The 27,383-nt window shown below is 34.5% G+C and overlaps 1 protein-coding gene across 1 annotated transcript in view; it reads left to right on the top strand.

The window, feature by feature from the left end:
- The window catches only part of LOC149076534 (tudor domain-containing protein 5-like), a 56,762-nt gene extending 31,100 nt beyond the window's left edge, over nucleotides 1-25,662 (top strand). Inside the window, exons 11-23 of the mRNA XM_089244119.1 lie at nucleotides 2,820-2,881; nucleotides 4,149-4,218; nucleotides 5,863-5,946; nucleotides 6,044-6,217; nucleotides 6,944-7,416; nucleotides 7,545-7,619; nucleotides 7,981-8,104; nucleotides 8,937-9,016; nucleotides 9,350-9,415; nucleotides 13,047-13,155; nucleotides 14,225-14,343; nucleotides 14,660-14,799; nucleotides 25,104-25,662. Coding sequence (XP_089100245.1) covers nucleotides 2,820-2,881; nucleotides 4,149-4,218; nucleotides 5,863-5,946; nucleotides 6,044-6,217; nucleotides 6,944-7,416; nucleotides 7,545-7,619; nucleotides 7,981-8,104; nucleotides 8,937-9,016; nucleotides 9,350-9,415; nucleotides 13,047-13,155; nucleotides 14,225-14,343; nucleotides 14,660-14,798 — 1,575 coding nt within the window. The 3' untranslated portion in view covers nucleotide 14,799; nucleotides 25,104-25,662. The remainder of the gene's footprint in view (nucleotides 1-2,819; nucleotides 2,882-4,148; nucleotides 4,219-5,862; nucleotides 5,947-6,043; nucleotides 6,218-6,943; nucleotides 7,417-7,544; nucleotides 7,620-7,980; nucleotides 8,105-8,936; nucleotides 9,017-9,349; nucleotides 9,416-13,046; nucleotides 13,156-14,224; nucleotides 14,344-14,659; nucleotides 14,800-25,103) is intronic.
- The last annotated feature ends 1,721 nt before the right edge of the window (nucleotides 25,663-27,383 follow it).

Genomic DNA, 27,383 nt, shown 5'->3' on the forward strand with positions numbered 1-27,383 from the left:
TTTCTTATGAGTACTCTATGCAGGTTCTCTATTTCTGTGTTTTCTTGTATCCCTATTTCTTGCTTTATTGCATTCACAATTTCTAAGATATTCTCTGAAGGCATCTCTGGAACTCCATTTATTTCAATGTTGTTTTTTCTACTCTTGTTTTCTGTGTCATTTATTCTGATTTTGAGCTCCTTTTCTTTTTTTAGGTTTCAATTTTCTGTTTTAATTTCCTTATTTTCCTTATCAATACATTCAATGTATAATTTCATTTCACATATCTTTTTCCCGAGATCCTCAACACACTGTGAATTAAAAGTTATTGCCTTTGTTATGTCAACTGTTTCGTTGTTCAGCTCTTCTTGTTTTGTTGCCAGTTTTCCGATTGCAGCAGTAAAATAATTTTTCATCTCCTGTCGAAGTTTCTCAATGATTTTTTCCAGTTTGTCAAGCTTGTCGTCAAAGCCAGCTTTGATTTTTTCGATTCACTCCGCATCAACACTTTCACACTTGGGGCATAAATAAGCATCTTTTTTTTATTTTAGCCATTCTTCTAAGAGCACTCTCGCTTTTTCCTACACAAACTGGGTGTAGCATCAGAGCACATTTTTTACATTGAAATACTTCAGTGCAATGGCACCTTTACAGTTCTCACATTCCATACCTCCCGATTTTTTTTTTATGTTTTACTTTTTGACTCACAGATGTCACTAACATCGTTGTTTTGTTGTCAATTTGTTACATGTGCTTTTTATGTTTACATTATATATTTTGATAAATTTACGTAAATTTTATAATTTTCATGTACTCGGTACTTACATTTTTCAGAATATAATCCCTATCATGCAGTATCTTGTTAAAATTAGTCTAATATTCACAAAAAATAGAGAGCTCTCGAACATACGTGTTTGTACACAAAAGCAGCGTTGTTAAAAATAAATTATATTAAATTAAATTAATGCTACTATTTTAAACAAAAAGTTGAAAATTTGATTGAAATCTGTTTCAGCACGAGTTCCTTTTCTTAGTTTACATATGAGCAGATCACCATCAGATTCTTGTTTTCTCTGAATTTAAATATTTCTTCGGTTCCTCTTTGTTCCTCAAAATTGGGGATAAAGAGCTTCAAATAATTAGGAATTCTTTTGATATCTCACTTTTTGTCTGTTTTTGGCTTTATACCAACTGTATAGCTTCAATTTTGAAAGAAAAAGAAGACTCTTTGCGCTTAAGCATTCTCAAATTTACTTGCACGTGACACCACCACCACTGCTAGCTTCTGAATCTAGCTAAAGAACAGAGGAAAATGTATCAAAGTTTTGGAGGTTAAGATCCTTGACATCAATAACCTTTCATTTTTTTAAATAAGATTTTCTTCTAGTAAAATTGTACTCAATGGATATCAGTTAACAATAAATACCCTAATAGAATGTTTTCAACAAAAAAAGGGACATTATCAGCTATAATTAAGCATTGTAGAAAAGTAAATTTTATGATAAAAAGAATTAGATAAGACTACAAAGAAATTCTTGGCAATTCCTGTATGAAAACTGGGTGAAAATTTGTTATAAACGTACTTTGCTGAAATTGGTGTTTTTTATTAGTAGAACCCGGGTTATATGCAAATGCATTTGCATATTTTGGCCTTTTTTAGCGTTAATGCATATAAATGCATAAAATCATAGAATTTTCAATATAAATGCATATTTTTGAAGGTTTATTTAAGCTCACTCAATTTTTCTTGTAATTTTTCAAATAAATATTATGCATAATATTTTCATAACATCGTTTTTTTCCCCCCCGCAGGTGAAATTTAGTGAATTAATACATATTTATAAAGTATTTTACGAATATTAACCGTTTTATTGTAAGGCTATTTCTATAGATATATTAAAGTGTTAAATTTTTTTAGAAATAGTGTCAAAATTTTTTAGAAATAGTGTCAAAATTTTTTTGGTACTGGTATTTTCGTTATCGAGCAGGTATAACAAACTGAAAATTAAAAAATGCCTGAATAAAAAATATATAAAAGTTTTTTTTTGTAAATGAATAATATTTTGTAATGAATTGAACATGCATGAAGGAATGGGAAAGATGCATTTTAAAAACACATCTGCATTTTTTTTGCATGGTAAGTTTTTAATGCATATTTTCTCATTTTTTGTACATATTTTGAAATTTTTAACTTTTTCAAGATTTTTTAGTGCATATTCTGGGGCGTTTAAAGCATATTTTTGGAATTTTCAGTGCATATTTTGGCCTTTTTAATGCTTAAGTGTATATTTTGGTATTAAGTGCAAATTTTTGCATTTTTAAGTGCATATTTTTAGAGCATATTTTGTCACTTTTATAATAATCCGGGCTCTAGTTATAAGCAATCAAAATAACACACACACAAGCAATACAAAATTCATAGAACATAGAAAATCTTCATTATATGTGAAAATTTGTATTATCCGTGTTTTTTATAAGCGGGTTTGCCTGTATTTGCAAAATAGATTAACTATCTTCATTTTAATTGTAATTAAAGTTTTAAGTCTATCAAAAGGCCACCTGCCCGATAAATTGACTATAGGGCAGGTGGTATTAATCTATATATTGTATCTAGGTATCAATCTATATATAATTGACTATAGGGGAAGAAACACTGCATTAAGAGAATTCCCCTTATTAGACTTCAGTATTTATCGTGTATCTGTATCAATCTCAAAAAATTTCAAACGTTTTTCAAGTTTCTTTGTGTTTTTTTTGTTTTGTTTTTTTTTGTCTGGGCTTTATTATTTTATACCTGTTTGTATAATATAAAATTTTCCATGTTTGTTGGTTATTTTTAGGCAGAGTTTGTAGATTATGGTACCGTGGAAAAAGTGTTGAAAAAGGATTTGAGATTTCTCAAGTGAGTTTGCTGTTTTATTTTAGCTATAAAAATCAAATTATGTCATCAAGTTACTTTTACAGCAATATCCCGGCCTATGATCGGTTCTATAACTTTATTAGTTATCTGTAACACAATTTGCCATAGGTCTCTATGGAAAATTGTTTACTCTATTTTTCTGCATTCTTTTATATATATATATAAATTCCTTGGTGCAAATTATAGAGAGAGGGAACAGAAACAAGTTAAATGTTATCAGAATAGATCTAAGTTGATTTCGAAAATAATTTATTGAAACTGTATAGATGGCGTGTAAAGGCAAGAGCAAAAATCTACATTAAATCAATATCAGGTAAGATTTCATTATTTATGAATGAAATTTGCATGTGTGGATTATACGGCTCTGCAGACGATGTGATGACATCATTTTCCTTGACACCATCTGTGAGATCTGTACTTCCCATCCACTTCCTATTAAATTCACCTTGGAGAAGTGCATTGAAATTGTTTTTCCTTGCCCATTATATGACAAACCACTGGTTGCCACCTTAAGATTGTGCATTTTTCTATGTTCTCTATGTATATGTTCTATTTCTATGTTTCTGAGGAGGGAGGGGGATTCTGTAAAATCCTAATGTAATTGAAGTATATAATAAAATCTAGGATCTTCTCTCTCTCAATCATTTCGATTTGAAGGAAAGAATGGCTACAAATAGGAAGATCTGTAAAATAAGAACTATTTTTTTCTCTTGATTTATGTAGGGCGTGTGCCTAACACCATTGAAACTGGTACCAGATGGTGCTGGCGGAAGTTCTGCACACACAAAATTTATTCAAAATCAATATATCTACAAAAATTTTAATTATTTCCTGAAATTGCATTCTCTAAACTAATAAATCAAACAAAAAAAAAACAACTCCCCAAATTTGAAAGAAAAAAGAAATGGCCCACGAAAGGGTTAAAACAGCAAAATTGATGTGCTATGATTATACCCTACTGCAGATGATGAGCAGGTAAGTACAGTAATTTTTTCTAGATGATGCCCAAAATTTAAAGATAGGTTTATAAAGCTATATAAAAAATATTTTAAGAAACGCTGTAAAAAACAAGGCAAGGCTGAGATGAACATCTTCACAATTGGATGAAAATCTGCAGTTGATTGCTATCGTTCTTAAAAAAAAAGTTCAGGCCCCATTTCTGAAATTTTCATTAGCTTTGACTTTTATTTAAGTTAATAAATTGTGCATGACATCAAAGTTTTTACAACTAACATCTTTTTTTATGCAGGTCTGACTTTTTCAAACTTCCTGCCCAGGCTATTAAAGCAAGAATGGCTAACCTCAAGCCAGCTAATGGGGTGAGTTTTTTTACAGATTTGCATGTATTATTAGGTTAGATGGTTACATTCTTTGCAATACTCATATTTTTTAGAGAAGTAATTTAAATTTCGAACACAAAAGGTTTTATAGACAGTATGGTAAATACTGTACTTTCTGATTTGTTTTCAAGAGCTTAAAATTTGGCACTGACTTTTGAATTCCCACCTAATGTATCTCAATAATAGCTGTTAAATTTTTGATTGTACAGTAGATGTCCCTTATTGAAATCACAGATAATGCTATCATTCAGATATTGTTATCACTTTAACAAAGTGCAAAGAACAGACACATATTATAAAATTAGAATGACTTCATTTGCAGCTATTAGGATTTTGGTTTGTCATATGTAAGTTTTTTTGTTTTTTTTAAAAATTAATTTTTGCATATTTTGAAGCTAATGTTGAACCAGATGTATCTTTTTCCCATATGAGTTACCGTTATCGAGGAGAGTACTCTTATCCCTTGCTGACACATTTCCACACCCGGGTCATAACATCATAATCAGGCCATAGTAGCCGCTATGATCCCTGTATGTGTGAAGTTTATTATGCAATTGACTTCTTATAGGAGACTCAAATGTAAGCATATAATAATTAAAAAAATCCCTTTAAACCTTCATGGTCAGTTTCTTCCAGTTTACCAGATTGATTCCTCTGTTAAATGACTTTCTCAAAGGATCTGTTGGACAGGTTCGCCGGTACCACTCTATGTTGAAGAGGTACGCCGGACGCGGCCGGAGATGTAAACGAACTAGTTTCGTAGTACGACATATTATATATTACTAGGCATTTTATGAACAGGACATTGCGAAAATGATAATAATAACCTCTTCAATTAGCGAATTACAATTTAATTTTATTCATTCATTGAAAATACTTCGACACCGTGAATTACACTAAACTCGATACAATTTACATTCAACATGGACACTCTCACTCCACCAAATTAAACACACAATAATTATTTATATAATTTGAATCACTCACCGTCATCTCGGGCAAGGTTTTCCTGCGTCCCCTACATTGAGGGATCTCGACCCGGGGTTAGGAGGGAAGAGAGAGTAAATAACGACTCTTCAAGCGCGACATGTTGGTCGTCCAACCTCCAGCAATACCTCTCTCTCTCTCTCTAAAAGCCTCGTGTGTTCCCAAACCAAGTTGGTGAAGAACCTCTGCTATTGGTCAAAGGCAATCGCCTGATTTCTGTGAGGGGTTTCATTGGCCCAGAGGCACAATGTCTGTCTGCAGAGTTGTGATGATGTTATGTAATACGTACTTATTCGGTGCTCAAGTGCGTCTTAGAAATACCTGGTGAGGGAAAGGAGAGCACACGTGTTGCATCCCATGTATGTATGTATGATGTGTGGTTTGTGGTTTCTCTATGAGAAGACGAGAGGGTGAGAGAGTGTGTGTAAGATGCAATCGTAACAGATCTATGATATTTATGTATGCTGAAGAAGTATAGAATCTACATTAAACAAAACAATCCTATGTTATCAATCAGTTATCAGAATCCCAGAGTCCTGATGTGATCACATTGTTGTATTAAGCACTGTATCATCTATGAAAACTATGCAAAAAAAAATGTTCTTTATAGTGTTATTGCTTCAAACTTTTAAATAGAGATCATGGGATCCCAAAGCTCGAGAAAGAATATTACAACTTTGCAAAGATAAGGCTTTGATGGCTGAAATAAAATTTGAACCAGTAAGCGATTTCATTTACAATGATATTATCTATTTTATTCAAGAACTTAGTTGTTTTTTTTTAGTTTCTTTAATTACATAATTTTATCTTTTTGAAGAAATATCCAGGAGTTCCTTCAGTGTATTTATGTGACACTTCACAAGAATATGATGTTTTTATTCACCAAGTTTTGATTGATGAAGGTTATGCTGTATATGAAAGACCAGGTACTCAGGCAGACCAAGAAAACAGTTTCACTCCCCATTTCTATTCAGATCACAGTAGTGCTCGGGTGAGATAAATTTCCTTCTAGTTAAAAATATATTGTGTATAATTATGTGACAACCAATAACAACGAAAATAAAAAGAAATGGATGGTGTAAAACACATGTAAACATTATTTCATACAAGTTAGAATACCTTATTCAGTTAACATTATTCCTGAAGTACAGATTTAAAAATCCAATTTTAATTTGTGTCTGCAATTTTGTAATTTGTTCAAATTAAATTCATCTTGTTTGAGGTTTTTCTTGAGTTATTTTTTTGTGAAAACTGTGTCGGAAGTGAGATGAAGTGATATATAAGGATCAGGCTATAAGGCAAAGGAGCCGGGATATAGGAGGGACGAGATTGCATATCGAATGCTCTGGTTTAAGTCATTTTTTCAAAGTGTAGGTTCAAATCCTACCACTGTCTCCATGCTTCACTTGCCTCCCCCTAAGCATTTCCATGATTGACGTATATGCTGAAGCCAATGAGAATAATTTACAATCACTTTACATGCATGGATGTGTAAACCAGAGCATTCGATATGCTCTCTTGTCCCACCTATATCCCATGACAAGGAAAAATCTGAAGTATGAGTACTTGCTAAATAATCTGTACTAATTATAAATATATTGAAGAATAATTATGATCTGAAACTATTTTGACACACTGATTGAACAAATTTTTTTTTTCTAAGCACTGATTCCTATGCATTCGAAATTTTTATTTCTTGAATTTTTTTTGTTTTTAGGGTGGTACCATTCCTGCTGCTATTCCAGCACCTGTTCCTTCTGGCATCAACACTGAAATGTGGGAAAAAGCGCAACTTTTGTCGCAGTTAAAAGCTGCATCAACAGTCATGCAAAATGAAGTGTTCCTTGAAGATTTGAGACGTGTGTTTAACTCGAATAATAGTTCTGATAGTGTTAACAGATCATCAACATTGGCGGCTCTCATTCGTATGCTAATGTCTTGCACTGATCCAACAGCAAGGCAAGCTCTGCTCACAGCTGTCGATAAATTGGCTTCCGGTATGGGAATGCAAGGAAACTTTAATCCTAATAGCTATCAGCAACCTTTTCTCAACAACTATTTCTCCCAACCTCAGCAGACCCATCAAATTCCTTTGAATCAGGGTAGAATCAGGAATAAATTAGATGTGAATTTCAATATGTCCATCAATCCCCCTAGAGAACGCTCCAAAGATGACTCATCAGATTCGAGGTTTTTTTTTAAACTTCTATGCATGTTATTGTACTGTATTTCGTAACCTTGAATATATTTGATTGAATTAACTTCTTAAATTTCTGTAGTTTAATTAAACAACTAACGTTCGAGTTCATTTTATACAGTGATATTTTTGAAGATGATGATGAGCAGTTCAGAGAATTTTGTGCTGAGAAAAGAACAAAGTGTTTTGTGAAAAGGTGAGACAGAAAAAAAAGAAAAACCACATAATTATAACGCTTACTGTTATCCCCGATTTTGCTTTGTTATTTGAAGCTCTTTTTTTTCTAAAAGCTGACTCATTCAGTAAAATTCTCTGGGTCTTATAGTTCACAATACAAAAAGAGTTCTCAGTTTGAAATTTTTCATGATATGTTAGTTTTGTATCAAAATTTTAATTTTTCCAATTAAAATTATGGAAATCTTTTTCTATTTTTCCATTACATGCCCAAAATGTTTGACACTCTGCTTCCATATGAAATAAATGACATTTTAATGAAGCATGTTATCTTATAAGAGGCATTAAAAAAAATTATCTTTAATTTTTTGTTCTAATTGCAGGGTGAAGTTACATGATGGGTACAAAATTCATATTGTTGCTGTTGATAATACTTCTTATGTTTCATGTGGAGATATTTCTCATTTATTTTGGAAAAATCAAAGTTGGGATCATTTGTATAGAAGGGTAAGTGAGTATAAAGAGGGGGAAAAAATAAAATGCACACTTGAATCCTTGCATACAATTATAGTCAGACCTCAGTATATGAAGTCGCCTCCACTTAGAATGCCTGTTTTTACAGGTCCTGTCAGTACATTCAGCAAATTAAGCTTTCTGGTTCTTTAATTATTCTGTTTAAATGAAGCCATTTTTTATTTAGCATTAGGGATGACATTAAACTAATGTCTGACTGTAATAGTTTATCGTTCCAGTTCAAAACTATCATCTTTTTTCATAAATTTGATTATGGTTGAATATAACTTGGGCAATATATGGAATGCAGGCAGTTTTCAGGATGTTATACCATATCAGCCAAGAAATTAATTTCATGGCGTTTCAGCCACATCTGTGGCAAGCATCTCTGAAGGTTCTAGTAAGGCATAGGTCTCTGTGACAAGTAATAAAGGCATACTTTCTTATAAATTTGTTTTACCATAGCATAAAAGCCCAGAAAATGCATATATATCACCAAACACCAGCTATGAAACCCTGAGACAATATCTGATCGATAGGAATCAGAAATTAATTCGAGAAAAATCAAAATAATTTGTTTTCAACCATTTTTGTGAGAGTTTTATTATGGAAATCTGATATTTAAAAAATCTAAAACTTGAAAACATACAATTGAAAAATTAACTGGAACAGATAAATTAATAAGAAGGAAGTTAATCTTAAAATTAAGATTAATTAATCTTAATTTTAAGATTTATTTTTCCTATTGTATGTGTTAAGCTGATTTGTGAAATTAAATTTTTTTTATGTATTTTTTATTCATATTTTTTCTTTTTCTATGTTATAGTTAAGGTCAAAAAGTATTGTGATAACTTCTAAGACAATCTCTGATATTGAGTATCCTCAGATATTAAGTCAACTGAAGGAGTGAGTAATATTTATTTGTATCATTGTGTTCTCACTTTTGATACATAAAATGTATCTTAAATTGAATAAAAAATAAATTTTAAGAGAATATATTTATGCATGCCTATAAGATCAGAACCTATCACTGCCATGTGGGAATGTGTGCATTATATCTTCAGTCGTACAGTATTTGATAACAACGATGCAAAAAGAATGTTTATTCCATTGATCGTATTTTATGCTATACTTTTTATGCAAAACATGACATCTTCATACATCATGGTCTTATGTTTTGATGTTAAATATGTCCAGTTGACAGGTTAATAAATATTCTGATTTTGTATTCATAATCAGCTTTCATGTCATTGGTGTCAAAGAAGAAGATGGAAAAAGTGAAGTTATGCTTTATCCTCTGGAAAAGTAAGCCTTTAATTTCAATAGGTTTAACCTTTTCACTGTGCAATATACACTATCTACCAATAAGTATTTGGACACCTATGCAAATGACGATATCGTCACGTCATATTTATTAGACAAATTGAGTTGATAGTATTAGAAAAATTGAGGGAGTTTAAATAAACCTTCAAAAATATGCATTTATATTGAAAATTGTTTGATTTTATGCATTTATATGCATTAATGCTAAAAAAGGCCAAAATATGCATTTGCATATAACCCGGGTTCTACTAATAACAAACACTGATTTCAGCAAAGTACGTTTATAACAAATTTTCACCCAGTTTTCATACAGGAATTGCCAAGAATTTCTTTGTAGTCTTATCTAATTCTTTTTATCAGAAAATTTACTTTTCTACAATGCTTAACTATAGCTGATAATGTCCCTTTTTTTGTTGAGATACGTCACGCCCTCCGCCAGTATATATATTGTAGGAAACAACATTAGCATTAGTCGCATGCAAGATGCCACGCAGTTCGGAGCTTTCTGATTTTGAGAAAGGTATAATTATCGGGTATCACAAAAATGACCGATCCTTAAGGGACATATCTAGCGAGCTGAAGTGCCCAAAATTGACAGTGGCCTATGTGATTAAAAAGTGGAAGGTGAACTGTGATTGTCGGAATTTGCCCCGAGTCGGCAGACCAACAAAACTGGGAGATAGAGACCGATGGGTGCTGTTCAGAGAAATTCGGAAGAACCGCACCCAACCAATGCCCCTCATCCGCGAGGAGTTTCAACAGGCATCCGGGAGTATTGTTTCAATGAATACCATCTGTAAGGAAGCACATCTGATTGGTTTTCATGGTCGTGCTGCTGCCCATAAGCCTTTGATCACAAAGTCCAACCGCGTTGCTCGGTTAATGTGGTACAAACCACATCGAAATTGGACCGTAGATCAGTGGAAACGGGCTCTTTGGAGCGACGAATCAAGGTTCACCTTCTACTGTTCGGATGGCAGGGTCTGGGTCTGGCGTCTCCCTGGAGAACGTCACCTGCCGAAATGCATTGTGCCAACAGTCAAGTTCGGCGGAGGTGGAATTATGGTCTCAGGATGTTTCTCCTGGTATGGACTAGGGCCCTTGGTCCCCATTCATGGTAAGCTCAACGGCGATGCCTACTGCACTATTTTGGATGACAATGTGCTTCCTACGTTGTGGCAGTTTTACGGGGTGGACCCCTGTTACTTCCAGGACGACAATGCCAGCTGTCATACTGCGAGGTTAACCAAGGCTTCGTATGGTGCCAATGGGGTTCATCGAATGGACTGGCCTGCCCAGAGCCCAGACCTGAACCCTATCGAGAACCCCTGGGACGTGTTGGATCGCCGAATTAAGGGGTGCCTTACCCGTCCAAAATCGGTGAAGGAACTGGCATGTCTTCTTCAAGCCGAGTGGAAGAAAATACCACTAGCCGTCACACAAGGACTTGTGGAAAGTATGCCCCGGAGGGTTCACTCTGTAATTGCCTCTCGTGGAGGCTCTACCAACTATTGATTTTGAATAAAGTTAGTTTTTCTTTTCTATCACAGGTGTCCAAATACTTATTGGTAGATAGTGTACTATTAAACCTTTTTACAATGATAATTGGATAACTATAAATCCCTCTACAATGATATTTTTCTCAAATCTTGTTTGGAATTGTCTATTATCTAATGTTAAACTACTCTCAATGCACTATCTTTTACTACGATAAACCCTTCTGTAACAATATTTTTTTAGGAGATTTTAAAACTGCTATAATGACATATTTTTTTCAACTTGTCACATATTTTAGTTCTTCCAAGAATGTGTAATATTTGTATTTGATACCAGCTGATCACCAAAAATTTTGATGTTTTCAGTATCGCTACTTTTTGTGTAGTACACCAAAGTGTACTGTCTGTGATATACCTCTTTACAGGGGCAATACATAGATACATCCGAGCTAATTGCGTTCCCGGCATGGGTTGTAACAATCACTTTGTTATGTTTCCTTTTGAATGAAGAATGCTGAAGCAAATGAATAGGTGGATATGCTGCCTTTCGCTAGGAAAAACCAAATTTTTTGTCTGATTTTGACCAAAATATTCTAGTTTGAATAAATCCTGTTGCATAATTTGACAGCTCATCCCAAAGATTCAGAAACCGCTAAAAGTGTATATAGAAAAAAATGGAATGTTCTCTTTTGAAAATAAGCTCTTCAATTATGTATTTTACTTAGCTTTTTTGTTACAAAATCAATCATGCACTCGCACTTTGGAATTTAGTTGAAATTTTCACTGTCTTTATTAATTTTAATCTTCCATGTAATATATTTTTTATTTTTCTATAACTCAATATCGTCATCACTAGAAGAAAAGAAGAGGGAAAGAAATTCATATGATTACATTCCATGGTATATTGAATTTCTCAACTTTCAACAAATACTACACATTTACATGGATATATTAGCAGGGTTACAATTCAGATTAAAAGAGACAAAATGTGATTCTTCTTGTGTATATATAGCCTATATATAGTAGAAACTCGACACAGTGGAAAAAACTTTAACACTATTCAAGGGTCCGGGAAAATGTATCGTTATAGATGGCATATATTGACACTAAAAATAAAAAGTGCATCGGGACCAGAGAGTAATATTATATATGCAGTTATTATGATAGAGGATATTTTTATATAGGATTTTCACTAGAACAATAATCACTGGTAGTGGTACTTCAGCTAATGAAGATTAGATTCACATTTGTTAGCCAAAACATGGTTTCCCATAGGTTTCTATGGAAAATCATTTCATTCATTCGGGGTATTGCCCAAAATTTAAAGATACGATTTTAAAACACCAAGGAGCGTTATAAAAAGACAAGAATTGTTTGAAGACTAAAATGAAGTGTTTAAAAATTGGATAAATCAGAATTTATAGAGAGATGAAATACTGGAGATCTTTTTATTTCACACTGATGTACACAACCAACATGAGAGTCTTGCAGTCTTGCCTCTTGCACTGGAAGAGTGCTTGCTTTGAAAATATAGGCTTTTTTTAATGCATTTTCTATTGGCTGAATCTTTTATTTTATATTGTGTTGAAAACTTTCAGACGTGAAGGTACATCTGGAAAAGATTCCAAGGTGGACATGAGTTAGTTGATCAGGCTTTGAGTAACAGTAATTCTGATGAGAAATGATTGCCTTTAAAATTCAGCTCACTGCGCGGGTGTTTTGTGTTAGCATGTGTATCTATATGAATGAAAAATTTTCATTAGCCAAATCTGTATTTGTTAGCTAAGGCAGAAAAAAAATCACTTAAGAAATCTTCATTAGCCCATAACAATATCTAACGTTATTCTATGCTCCTGGTGCACTTTTTCATGGTGTTAATGTATTCTGTCTATAATGGTACATATCTATGGTTCCTTGAATATCATATATTTACAGTGAAACACCTGTATAATCTTCACTCTCCGAGACCGTCCATCCCTTTCGGAAAGAGTGCAAACCATCCCAAGATGGTCTCTCTGGGCAGTCATGTCTGTCTGTCTGTATAATCTTCAACATTAGGGAATTTTTATTTTACGGAAGTTTTAACTTAATTAGATTTTTCCCCCCCCCCCTTCTAGTGTGATTGATATATTGAATATTTTTGGGCATTCATCTACAACCATTAGAGACGAAATAAAACGAGAAATTCATAATTTCCGTGGAAATTGGGAAGATTCGTTGTTGGAAGTAAGTTGTTTTTTAGTTTTATTGTATCCATATTATTGTTATCTGTACATATTTATTTCACTTATCTATTTATTTACAACAACCCCATAAGGCATACAATGCACATTACACTGAGAAAGCAATAAAAAATAAAAATAGTCAGTATGGAAAGCACTTTGTATATGGAGCCAGGTCAAAATCTTCAGTAGCAAAAGCAAATCTTGTGCAGGTGGTGCAAGAAGTTCTGATGGCAGACTGCTCCATATTCTTGCTTCACTGCATCTGTACCTGTGGAAAAGGCAATCTCTTCTGGCCATTGGTATTCTTATTTGGAAATGATGCCTACGTAGGTTGATTTGTCTGTCCATGATCTTGAAAAAATGTTCTCCCGATGGAAGATAAACCATTGGGTGGACTAGTTGGTTTCACATCTTCAGATTTGCAGCAATTCTATGGCATTCCGTGACCACCGGTAGATGGCATCTTCATTTCCCACCCTGCTCCACTGGTTGGAAATTGCTTTATGTGTCGATATATGATCAGAGTTGGTGTGCTGTAAAGTAGTAGCTATTCGTTTGGTAAAGGACATCTGGGGCTTTTTGAGGATCTTTGTCCTTAATTTTATAAGGGCTCCATACTTGTGAACAGAACTCCAGAGTCTGGCGAATGTACATACAGAAAACATATTAGAATGTATGTGTGCATCACATTTGAAGGACCATGCATAACATGTCCTGACTGATTCATCATCCGCCAAGATGAAACTGCTGGAGCCATGAGTATGAAATTTGGTCAGTAGTTTTTTATAATGTAGAGAGAGACACTAAGAAGGGTTTTTTCAAAATTCAATTTAAGAAGGGGTCATTAGAGGGAATTTTCAGAATAGCTGTTTCCCACGGTTTCATTCACATGGATTTTGTAGTTTCTTATGTATGAATGGGTGAAATCTTGTGACTGATGAGAGGTGGGAGTAGAACAGATCAAGAAGGCACAGTAGTTTTAATTTTGTCATGTATAGATATCAACAATCAGCGTCTGTAATTCAGTTGTTTGCAAGATCAGCTAGAAACTTTTTGTTTGTTTTTAATAGAATTTGGCATGTGAAGACACTGATGATGAGGATCAATGTTATGATACAGACAGTTATAAGTTCCAACGGCTATGTGTGTATGACTTGGAATCTACTACTAAAGGCCTGAATTACAAAAGGTATAAACAATGTATTATATTATATTCAAGTAGAAATGCATATTGTGATTATTTTGCTTTTATGAGCACCCTCTAAGTGTTTCTCATTGAATACACACATATCAATATTATTTGGTGAGATGTTGAAATAGTTTCATTCTACTTTTCAGAATTTTCTGTATATTTCCCATTCACTTGATATTCATGTTTTATTCTTTGAATGATGCTTTAGCAGAGAAAGTTTTGCAATTTATAAAATTTTTCATTTATTTTATCATGTAATTTAATTTTATTGTTTAAATATTTTTGTTTAAATCAAATGATTATTTTTTGATAGGGATAAGCTAATGAAAGAGCTTGACAAAGGGAAAGATATTGAAGAAATCGTTGAAGAGATCAGAAAGATAGAAGGACAGGTGAAAATTTATGAAAATAGAATCAAGGAAATTAAGGCTTTTTCGTTGCCTGCCCGATAAGGTAGGTACAGTATGTATTCCATGTTTGCTAAATGCAGAACACGTATAACATACATGAGTAAGTCTTGGCAATGATTTATATATAATAATTTTTAAGAATATTTGAAATTTTTATCATTGTTTATAAGAATAATTGAGTGGAAGAAAAAGAAAAATCTTCGCACGCCTGAGCCTAGAAATATTTTGCACTCTTGTACAATGTCTCAATTAATGGGTCAAATAGTTTACACAGTGTATTAAATATGAGTCTCACGTTAACATGTGGCCATGCTCAACTCTGAAAAAAAGAAACAGGGCTCCCGCTTGTCTTACTTTTCCTACTTTTTGGTAAAATGTCCTACTTTCTCAGTTTCGTTCTTTCTAATTTTTGTCCTACTTTTCTTACTTTTTTACCAAATCCTATCTACAAAATTTGTGTAATTGGTTTTAATCAGGCAGGGAATCATCAATATATTGCCAAATAGTATAAATGTTGTAGATTACAATTAATGATTCTGCCAAATTACAAATTGTATCATTTTCAAGGTTATTTGGGGGTTGTATGTGGACCATTTGGTTTATTAATTTTTTTGCTTAATTTGAGATTTTAACAAGTAGAGTAGTCATTAAAAACTTCTGTCTGGGTGGAAAAAATAATTTTTTATTTACTTTTCTTGGTCTTGCACAGTAACTAGCAGTCATTATTCAAAATTGTGGTGCACATTTTTGGTGTAATCCAAACAACAGTTTGGATCACAAAGCAGTTGGATGCATAGGCCTATTCTAGGTTTGGTGATTCTGATACTACTCAATAGCATCCCATTGTCTTCTGTATTTTTAGGATATGCACAGAGACATAAACAATATTTACGAAGCTCTGCAAAGAGCTAGAAATGAAAGTGCTTCATTTTTCAAAAACAATTACATTGGTATTGACACCGTAAAAGTAAAACGTAAACAAATTTAACAGTAAACAAAGTAATTTAACAAATTTTTTTAACTGTAAAATGTAAACAAATCCCTTTAAAAAAAGGATGGCAATGCAGTAAAACCATCCGGTTCACCTTGATCTCTAATGTAAACAAACATCAGAGCTTGTAATTTACACATTTTGCACTGTGCTTTTGAAAGTGGTCTCAAAGGAGCGTCATTCTTACATGCCTTCATAATTTGCTGTGCATTGTTGAAGAGAGTTGACAGTCTTCCACAGATTGGACTTTAGAAGACTCCAAAAAAAATTTTATTTATAGAGCCCAGATTAATAAGCAAGTGGATATGCATTAGCATATTTTGGCCTTTTTTAGCATTAATGCATATAAATGCATGAAATCAAAGAATTTTCAGTGCATATTTTTGAAGTTTTATTCAAGCTCAGTCAATTTTTTTTTTATAGTTTTTCAAATAAATATTGTTCATAATATTTTCATAATATCGGTTTTTTTCCAGCAGGCAAAATTTAGCAAATTTATACGTAGAAAATATTTTACAAATATTAATAGTTTTGTTATAAGGCTATTTCTAGACATATGTCAGTGTTAATTTTGTTTTTTAGAAATAGTGTCAAAATTCTTTTTGTAACTGGTATTTTCATTATTGAGCTATTTTCATTATTGAGCAACAAATTGAAAATTAAAAAATGGCTGAATAAAAAATATGTAAGAAGTTATTTGCATATGCGGTGTGTGTATATATATATATATATATGAGGGGATATATTATGTGGTTTTTTTTGTCAATGCATATATACACTCATTGCCATAAAAATTTGCGCACCAAGAAATAATTGTGGGATCGAAACGAAAGTTGGCCTGAAGGTACATGTCGGGCAGATATGCAAATGATTAGAAATGCAGCGTGATTGCGTATTGCCACTAGAGGGCGTTGAACTTTGTTCTCCTTGGAGTATAAAACAGGTAAGCAGCGCTTGCTGGAGTGTATTTAATCGTTTGCAAAGGAAATGCTGAGGTAGACATGCCGTTACGCCGCCGTCGAAGACCATATGAGCAGTTGTCAGAGTTCGATAGGGGAAGAATCGTCGGGATGATGGAAGCTGGGTGGTCAGCTCGGCGAGTAGCTCATCAACTAGGCGTTCTGATTTTACTGTGAGGAGGTGTTGGGACCAGTGGACAGAAGAGACGTCATTTACACGGCGACCAGGTTCAGGACACCCTCGACAGACCAGTCGTCGAGAAGACCGTCACATCATCCGAAACGCACGCGTAGAGCCAACTGCCTCATTGGCCATTATCCAGACAAAGGCAGCAGCTTCACTACGGCCCCTGTGTCTTCCCGAACCATTGCAAGGCGCCTGGCTGAAGGACATCTGGTATCGCGGCGCCCATTACGTGTGCTGCCAATGACACCCACCCACCAACACCCCCGTTTCTAGTGGTGTCGAGCACGACGGGATTGGACTGCAACGGAATGGAACCAGGTCGTCTTCAGCGACGAATCGAGATTCAACTTGAGCAGTGATGACAATCGTGTTCGTGTGTGGAGGCCCCGTGGTGAACGCTTCAATCCTGCCTTCGCTTTACAGCGACACACCGCTCCCACAGCTGGTGTCATGGTATGGGGTGCCATTGCTTACGATACACGGTCACCCCTAATATTGATCCATGGCACAATGACAGCCCAGCGGTACGTCCATAACATCCTTCAGCCACATGTGTTGCCACTCATGGCAGGGCTCCCAGGAGCCATTTTTCAACAAGACAATGCTAGGTCACACACAGCAAGGATGTCACAAGACTGCCTCCGTCACATTACCACCCTTCCCTGGCCTGCTCTATCCCCAGATTTGTCACCAATTGAGCATATCTGGGATCATTTGGGACAGCAAGTTGGACCCTACGAGGTTGGTCGAACTAGAGGCGCATTTACAGCAACTATGGAATGAGATGTCTCAGGACATCATACAGAACTTGTATGCCTCAATGCCCGCTCGTATCGCATCTTGCATTCGGGCTAGAGGGGGTCCAACAGAGTATACTAAAACTTCTGTTCATCTGTACTTTTTTCTGCAATAAATGATCCTTTTTCTTGGATTTTCTAATCACTTACTTATATCAACGTAGTACTTACATGTGCAAAATTTTGTTTCATTTTGACGACTTCTTCTGGGTGCGCAAATTTTTATGACAATGAATGTACTAAGAAATTGAAAAGATGCATATTAAACACACGTCTGTTTTTTTTTTGCACATAACCAGGGCTTATACTACTTCACCATTCATGCCTCTCATAGACATTCCTGTACGAAGTTTCTAATGCTTCTGTGCCAGCTGGAACGTATTGAGCATGTATGAGTGGTTCTAATGTATTTATGTTGTTAGTCATGCATATTTCACTTTCTGGTGTTGCTGCCATCTGTTTTCCATACTTCAAAGCAAAAATAGCCTATGTCTGAATTTTCATATTGTATAGGTTTCATGTTGAAGTTCTGCCTCCTCTCTGCAGAGAGACTTTTTCAAATGAGGGATTGGCTTGCATTTGTGCCTCAAAGTTGGAAAACATAACCAGGGCTATATAAAATAGAATATAGCCCTGACATGTAACCCAGTGAGGTTCATAAATGTCCTCTTATGCAATTTGGTCAGCTCATTTCTGTCTCATGCATACAGATAGAAAAGATGTTTATCTCCTAAAATGTCTAGACCATTCAATTTGACACTATGTCTTACACTGAAATATTCATCTAGGCTCTTTGTTCATATATTTTTTCTTTTAAGGCCCGTTTACACGAGGCAAACGCTTTAGTGGGCAACTTAATTTTAACTTACCGATTCTTCTTGAAAGTGTCCACACGTATAAGTGGCAAGTAGATGCTCATTGGATAATTTTTACGGAGGCGAGAGCAGATAGCGCATGCGTGCTTCAGTCTACTCAAATCCACGGAGAGAGACAGACGCACAACGCGCGGGAGTATAATAGTAATAATTTTTTATTTATCTGGCATTCAGAGAGGTGCTTTTTTTAAAGCTCATAGCTTTCGTAACGATGGATGAAGTTGATCAGGTAGAACTTACGAATACTGTGATCACATCCACATTATATGATATTTTTTTTAAAGAATATAAATTTATTCACTTAAATAAATTTATTCAATAAAAAAGGGGAAACTTTTTTCTCACTTGCACGAGAGCAACACACTGAGCAAGAAGTAGGTCACGCAAGGGAAATATTTCGCTTGTCCCCTGTTTTCGCCTCTGCACCCACGTAAGGGGGGCGAGAGATGATGCCACAGGGGAAAAAAGAATACACAACATATTATAAACTTAAGTAAGTCATCGAGAAGAAATATAAGATTTCTCAATTTCTCGTCCAAGTTGTAAATATCGATTATATGATATTTTAATCGAAGTTGAAGAGGAGATAAATTATATGAATTATGAAAGCCGAAAATACTGGAGAAGATTCTTGGCATTCGTAGGAAATTCTAAGGGTTAAAAATTAAATAATAAAAATTCATTAAACAAAAATTATTTCCAAATTTTCGAAATCATTATTATTTTTTAATTTAATCTATAGAGATGACATCTTTATGTTAAATATTTGATCATGTATTTTTACAACAGATGGCAGCAAATTCGTTCTGGACGAGAGAAATATTCGAAACCCCCCTCCAGTTTTTAATATATAAATCCTCCCCACCCGATAAATATTTTTGAATCTTCAATTTTTTTCCACTCCTGACATCACGTCGACAGAATATTCTATAGCTTTTTCCAACATCAAATAATTTTTAGCTTGTTTGTTAAGGTAATTTTCATTTCTATAGTTCAACAAACATTCATGGCGAAGATATTTTTCAACAAACTTGAAGGTTGTGTCCTCTGGCCACCTCACCATCCAATATTTCCGCGGAATTCCAGCGAAACTTCAGGAGACGACGGAGTATGAACAGGTTCACGCTTGAGATCAAAATAAACCCCTCCGTGAGAGAGCAAAATGACCCCTCCAGCGCGGCAGGTCACGCCCACTGGCGCATGCGCATACGTCTACTTAACCGGAAAAAATAGAACCGTTCTTATCTGACTTACCAACTCAATCACTTCTGCACTTGCGCACTTGTCAACTAAAGCCGTGTAAACGGCCCTTATCGTCTGCATATATTGTATCGTACTTGGCAACTAAAAATTAAGTTGCCAACTAAAGCGCTTGCGTCGTGTAAACGGGCCTTTAGTTTAATTCAATTTATGTGAAATGACTCAAATATTTTTTGAAAGAGAAATAGAGGTACATCTAGAGCAGTGTTTCCCAAAGTGGGCAATATCACCCCCTGGTGGGCGATGGAATGGTCCAAGGGGGCAATAGAACCTACTGATTTAACATAGGATCCTATGGGTTTACTTGAGTTGGGGGGCGATGAGAGGGAAAAATTTCTGATGAAGGGGGCGATGGAACAAAAAGTTTGGGAGACTATGATCTAGAGCATTGTTGCCCCAACCTTTGTGCCAATCCCAATGCTCCATAGGACCCATTCTGTAGCATCAGAAGATAAATTTTGATGCCACCCTCCTGTAAAATCCAAAATGTTTTTTTTTTTATAAATTTGCATATCACCAAAAAATAGAATAAATTACAATTTCAAAGCACAAAATGTGTCCTTCGTGCAATGTTATTAAATGAAAATGATCGGCAAGTTGAGAAACACTAATCTAGAGAGTGATTCGGAGACATGTATAAATTCATCAGGCTCGGGTGACTATGATTCTGATGAAGAAAAAAAAATAGGCATGAAATTTTTCAGGTCACAACATGACTGTGTTAAGTTAGTGTAGGCATACATATCAACAAAAACATTGGTTGGCTGAAGCTTTCATAATAAAGTATAACTTCAGTATTAGTAGTAAATGATTTTAAATATGTAAGTAAAACTTGTAAAGTTGTGTGAAAAATCAATAGCAATCTGACTTAACACCAAATAACAAGTTTAAGACAATACAAATGTAACCTCTATATAATTTTAAATTTTTGCTTGAATTAAAATATGCATACAGAGTGTATAGCCAATTCTTCTCACTGTAAATTACTGGGGAACTGTTGATCCTAAAAGCATACTTCCAATTGGAAAAAGCATCCAAATAATGTGTACACCTCAGATATATGCCCGAGTAGCGTGGTGGTAAGATGCTGGTCTACCACCATGAAGGTTGTTGTCACGGTCCTGGGTTCGAATCCAAGGGAGGATATAGATGTATTTTCCTTAACAAACTTGAGGCAACCACCAATAGACAGCACCTTCATTTCCAACCCATCTCATTAATGGCAGTAAATTGCAATACAGCGATATGGCCAGAGTTGGTGTTTGATGAAGTAGTAGTAGTACCTCAGATATGTCATTCATATTGCAAAGGATTGTGTAGTTATTAAAATAAAAAATAAATAAACTTTTTATATGGACACCCTGTGCCCATAAACCCAATTAAAAAGTTGTTTCCCCGTATCTCCTGAGGCTATAAAAAAAGGACTCCATGTTTCTGAGTGTAGTATTTGCTGATATATTTGAATTAAAAAACAGAAAAGTTGGGGGGGGGGGGGAAAGCAAAAACTAATGGACATAATTCTTTCCCTCATTAATACTGTGCTTTCCCCACATTTTCCCCCAATTTTTTAATTAAAATACCTCAACAAATATTGTACTGAGAAATCTAGAACTTTTGTTCACTTCAGGAGAAACAGCGAAACAATTTCCTGTAATGGGGGTTTTGAGGACGGTGTCTGTATAAAAAGTTAATTTTTCGTCATTTTATAACCCTTTGCAACATGAATGATGCATCTGACTTTCATACGTTATTTGAATAAACTTTTTCTTATTAGAAGTATGCCTCTAGGATCAGTGTTCGCAAATAATTTGTGGTGAGTGGAGTTAGCTATTTACATCCCCTATATATATTGTATAGTAAATGTAATGAGAGAATCCAATTTATGACATACATATATTTGGTTAATGAGCAAAAAATTTTGTTCTTTGCTTACTTATTTTCGCACCATAATTGAGCTAATGGTTTTTGATTTTGTCCACACATACTGTTGAATTGTAGGTAATGTTCTCTCCGACATTCTCCCTGTAGCGTGCCTCAATTGAAAAATACACACATGTGCAAGCACAGCTGTTTACGATGCCAAACTAGATGTGCATTGTAACCATGCATACATGCAATTGAAGTTTTTTTAATTATGCTAAAGTGTGCACTTATTGCATTATTGAACATGACTTTTAGGGGCTAACTCATATATAGGAGCCACTATTTGTCGTAACGATTGTGTCCTTGGGGGAAGACCATGTGACTTGAGGTGCATAAGGATGACATTCAAGCACCAGTGTTAGAACAGGAGTGTTTATGGACAGTATCTCATTTTGGGAGGAGAAATAAGAAGTCAGTCCCTCACTTCAAATGAGGTTAGAGAGATGTATAAAATATGGGAATTTGTGCAAAATTTTGTCGAAAGGAACCAATCAAATAAAGCTGTAAGTAATGAATCTGTCCAATGGTGAACCATTGATATTCTAGAGTTATTCTTCTAATTAGAAAAAGTTTTCAAATAACTTGTAGTACTCAGATATGTCATTCATGTTGCAAGGGGCTGTACAGTTATTAAAATGAAATAACTTTTTATATGGTTTCTTTTATGTGCCCCAAAATCCAATTAGAAAGTTCTTGCCCTGTCTCTCTTGATGCTAACAAAAAAATCCATGTTTCTATGTTCAATTCACTGAGATATTCAAATTTGAAAAATGGAGGAAATTTGGGGAAGAACAGCATTGAAAAATTTGAAATTTATTAAACACAAACATATCATGTCTTTTTGATGACGCATTTGCCTTCCCCGCAATTTTATTTCTTGAATACACAATGGTATTAGCTTGAGGCCTCCTTCCCAGGATTCAGCACCTAGGCTTCTGACAACATATATAATGGGGTCAAACTAAGCGAATTGCCGCTTATCTGCAGAGCAACAAAAGAAAACTGTTCAGTCAATGGTTTCCAGCTACTTTTTTTTCCAAAAAAAAGTTTACTAATTTGATTTATGCATTCCTTATATTAATTATTTTTTTTAATCTTGTTGATTTTCGCTGACTGGCTGTACTTAACAAATAGTCTGTGCATCCTTTAACACAGTTGTTCCCACCCTTTTTCAGTCCGTGTACCCCCAGTTTGCTCGGTTCCTTTCTACGTACCCCCAATCATCCAGGCATTACAGATTCCGAAAATCCCTAAAAAGGTATATGTTGAATTAAATTAAATGGTCTAATTTTTTTTTCATTATATAGTTTAATTTGTTTGCTTGCTTCAAAAAAAAACACTAAGATTGGGAGAAAAAAAATTAATGTGATATTAGGGAATGCAGACCTGCCAACTGTCCGGATTTAGGCGGAAGACTCCGGATTTTTCATCCTTCCTCCTGCTCTCTGGATTTGTTAAGACTTCTCCGGATTTTGGCGGAAAATTAGATTTTACGCAAGCTTTCACATTGTCGTGACATCAATAACTGCTGTCATCATTAGGGAAAACACTCATAGAGGACAACCGTGGTCATTTCCATCGAGTAGCCGTAAAAAAAGGCTTGGTGACCGACCGCATTTAAGCAAAGACGTGACTTTGTTTATGTAGCGATTATCTGCAATCATTTATCGGGGGAAGCCCTTGGTTGCCGAAATTCCCGTATAATGGTTATTGTATTCCATTAACAGCCATGTAGTATATATAAACACAGGTTTTTTCGTCAGCAGCTTTGTACTTTGAAGCTTTTTAATTGCTTCCTCTGATTTAAATATGTCTTCAGAAAGAAAATATAAAACTTTAAGCTATTATAAAGCTAAATATAAAGCTTTTAAGAGTTCATATACCCAAGATTATCAATCACTGATAGCATCCAGCTGGGCTACGTGGTTTATTAATTTTTTTGTTTACTTTGAGGGTTCTAAAACTCATTTCTGTCAATCTTTTGGGTGGTCATTTAAAACTTTTATCTGGATGGAAAAAATAATATATTTACTACTTCATTTTTGGGTTTGGACTATTCATTCACAGGTATCCTGTAAGTGCTAATGTGGCCTGTATTTCATCAGCCTTCTATCATACAGCTGCGATTCCAGTATAAAAAATGTTCAAAATTCATACAAAAATGACCCTGTACCAGTTTTGAGAGTGAAAACACAGTGTCAAAAAATAAAATTTAAATTTTTATACAATCTCCTTTTTTATATATTTCTTTTTTTTATATTCCTTTATTGTCCTTATATAACGTCATATTTGAATTCAAAAATCTTAGGAAAGTTATGAAAGAACAGCAAAAATAATAGACAATGCTCTTTTCCCTCATTTATGCTATTCTTCCCCAACTTTTTTGTCCCATTTTTGATTTTGAATATCTCAGCAAATATTACACTTAGAAACTATTTTCACACTCAAAACTGGTGCAGGGTAATTTTTTAATGACTTTTGAGCATTTTTTTAAATTGTAATGGCTCTACGAAGGATGGTTGCTAGATCTAAAAAAAACAAATCCTTTTAAAAAAAATGTACATTGCAATAAAACCGTCTGGTTCATCTTTACTTATTTACATTAGACCTTGTAATTTACAAATTTTGCACTGTGCTTTTGAAAGTCATCCCAAAGCAGTATTCTTAAAAAATGTGTCTTCATAAGTTGCTGTTCATCAAGAAAAAAGAGTCAACAGACTGAACTTGGCAAGTCTCCTCAAAAAAGAATGTAATACACTGCATATTGTGAGGAGAAACAAAGAATGATTATCTGCGGTTGACAGTACACAGTTTTGGTCCGAAATTGTTTTTGTTACCAAAGCATTTCTGTCATTTTGCTTTAGCTGTAGTCAATCTTATAAGATCCTGAAATAGTGCTATGAAGAAAAAAATTAATTTAAATTTTTTTTTAAAAATTAAACATTTTTTTAGTTTTTTTTCCCATAAGGCTATGATTGTGTTGTCTTGGAGTGGGTACCCTCTCCCTTCTTCTAATTTTTTGAGTAGGAGCCCTGTATATTTTGGTTGCTTTATTATACCATTATTCTGTTGTATTATTAAAGCCATTTTTATCAGTCATTTTTGTGAAGGTGGAATAAATTATCCCACTTTTCGTTATTTTGTGTCGGGGGGGGGGGAGTTTTATGCGATATACGAGCGATTCAGATAAGAAGCGCATTGGCAGAATGAATTAAGTTCATTAACTGAAGTTCCACTGTATATACTTATAGATTGATTTTTGTTGTCTTTAGTGCATTACCTAATGTTGTCATTGGATTGTGCTGCCTCTGTATGGCTTTATTTAAAATGCCTAAATTTGTCTTTATTTTTACAGGGTCAGCAAGTGTTACCAAAGATTTCACGAACACTTATTTTTCTCCGCTTTATTTTATAGACAACGTGCATTATACAAAAAAAAATTTAACCAATGAATGTATCACAGGTCAAAAGCATTACTAAAGGAAGAAATTTGGGCTTTGTGCACACTAGGAAACAGAACTCTGAATTTATTTGTTTGAGATTTGCTTTTTGTTGTTGCGCCATTAGTAGCAATGTGTCAGATTTAGCCGATTTAAATGGTATGGAATTCTTATTGTATTTGTTCTTGTTTTCTCGAGAGTAAAAGCCATACGTTGAACAAGCCGAAAAATTTTTTTTTAGTTTTATTCCATGTCATCGGCATATATTATGTTAGTCAAGTCTTTTTTTCTTTTTTTTTTGTGTTGCATGACTTCATTGGTTTCTCAGTTGGAATCTGATGGCGGAAAAATCATTTTTAATGGGGAAACAAAATTTGAATGTTGTTGTGTGTGTGAAAGATATGTATACCTTGTTTAAGCTTGTTTTTAAATGTTAAAATCTGTAAATAAAGACTTATTTGGTTTTGATCTGGAGACACGTTATTCATTCCTTTTGAATATTTTTTTTACTTCAGTACAGCTAATATTTTGGAGCACGAAAGGATCAATAATTTTAGATTAACATAAATCTTTAACCTTCTCTGCAACATTTACAAGATGCTCCGCTGAACTTGATGCTTCGTATGTCTGCAATTGCAAGATACGGTGCACTGCAAAAGTTTAGACACCTACAAAATTTGCATATGGTGAGCGAACCCACGAACGCATTCAACGATCAACTGACATCCACCTTTCGTCTACTCTGGACTCGGAGCCTGCATGCGTTTTTCGTGAATTTTGCCCTCAACGTGGTTTGCGACATCATGTTCCATTGTAATTTTTGTTCCTCTTGATGCCTACTAACAACCCTCTGAGTTTGTCGTTCCATTAACAGAACACCCTGTACTATTGCGTAAATAAAAACACAAACTGTCAGGAAGAAACATGTCTATTTCGGCCGATAGGGAGCCGGGTTATTTGTCGTTGGTGCGGGTAGTTGAAGACCCAAGCCCTCCCCTACACTGACCCTATGTAAAAAAGACTGTGTTATCGTCGACGTTCATACAGACCTTTGCTTCTTCGGTCGTGCGAAAAGTCACGCCATCTTTCCTACTCTTCTTGGATTTGTTTGGATTTTGCAACTTCATACTTGGACGCGAGGCCCAGGTCGATAAGATACTCACGTAAAGTATCAAATGCTGTTTATCAAGGTGTCGATAGTTCAATGCCCGGTTCATCCTTGTCCGAAACTTTCCTGACATGGGTACAACAGAAACTGTGACATGAGCACAGAAAAAGATTGGTACCACAGGCAGTCCCACATCACGGAGTTAGCGCACCAACTTCTCAGTGAGTATAAAAATAGAGGCTGCCGTTCAGAATCGGCAATAAATTGTAGAAAACAAAGTTGTTTTTGGCATCGCGTTTCTGTGAGGGAAGATCAGACATGCCCCTGAAATAAATTACGAACGAAGCACACGAGTATAATACAATGAGTAAGAAAATTCAAGTAACGCAAATTAGCAAAAAAAATTGGGAAAATGCATTACCCCGGTATTTGATAGTCAAGGTGGCAGATCATCAAAGTGCATCTGGCCAATCAATTTGCAACACGTGCTCTGAAGTTAGATTTTCTTGTTCCCTATTGGCTGTTTGAAATTTAAAAAAATGATAGTTTACCAAGATTTGGTCATCAATAGTGACCATATTTCCTCGAGAAAAATATGAGCAATCTGGTTTGCAAATACTGGAAAATACGGGACATAGTCAACTGTTGTCAAATTATGATGAAATTGCAAATTGAGGCACAAAAAACTAACCAAAATTTTCTAAAATACCGCAAATAGCTGTTTTCAATCTCGAAGTTTGAAAAGGTTTTCAGGATGAGTTCTTTTGCAATGATTCGATAATTCAGAATATTTTTCTCATTAATCGATTCAAATTTATTTTTTCCATCCTCCACCCAACCTTTTCCCTCAAATTAAGGGAAAAAGATATTTTGCCATATATTTGTTTATAGTTCCAATTTTGTGCTCTGAATGTGTTTATTCTGCTAAATATTTTTTTAAATATAAAAATTTAAAAAAAAATTTCGGGTGAAATTCACAAGCCATGTCCACGTTTTATTTCAAAAATTAATGTTACTCTCAACGCACAAGGTATTGAATAAAATCAAATGAATTAACTTATTCACAGCTGCCTGTCAAATGTTAAAA

The sequence above is a fragment of the Pholcus phalangioides genome, unplaced genomic scaffold, assembly GCF_987345545.1.
Source record: "Pholcus phalangioides strain wild (caught in Gottingen) unplaced genomic scaffold, Ppha-v1.0 ptg000015l_1, whole genome shotgun sequence".
Classification (NCBI taxonomy): Eukaryota; Metazoa; Arthropoda; class Arachnida; order Araneae; family Pholcidae; genus Pholcus; species Pholcus phalangioides.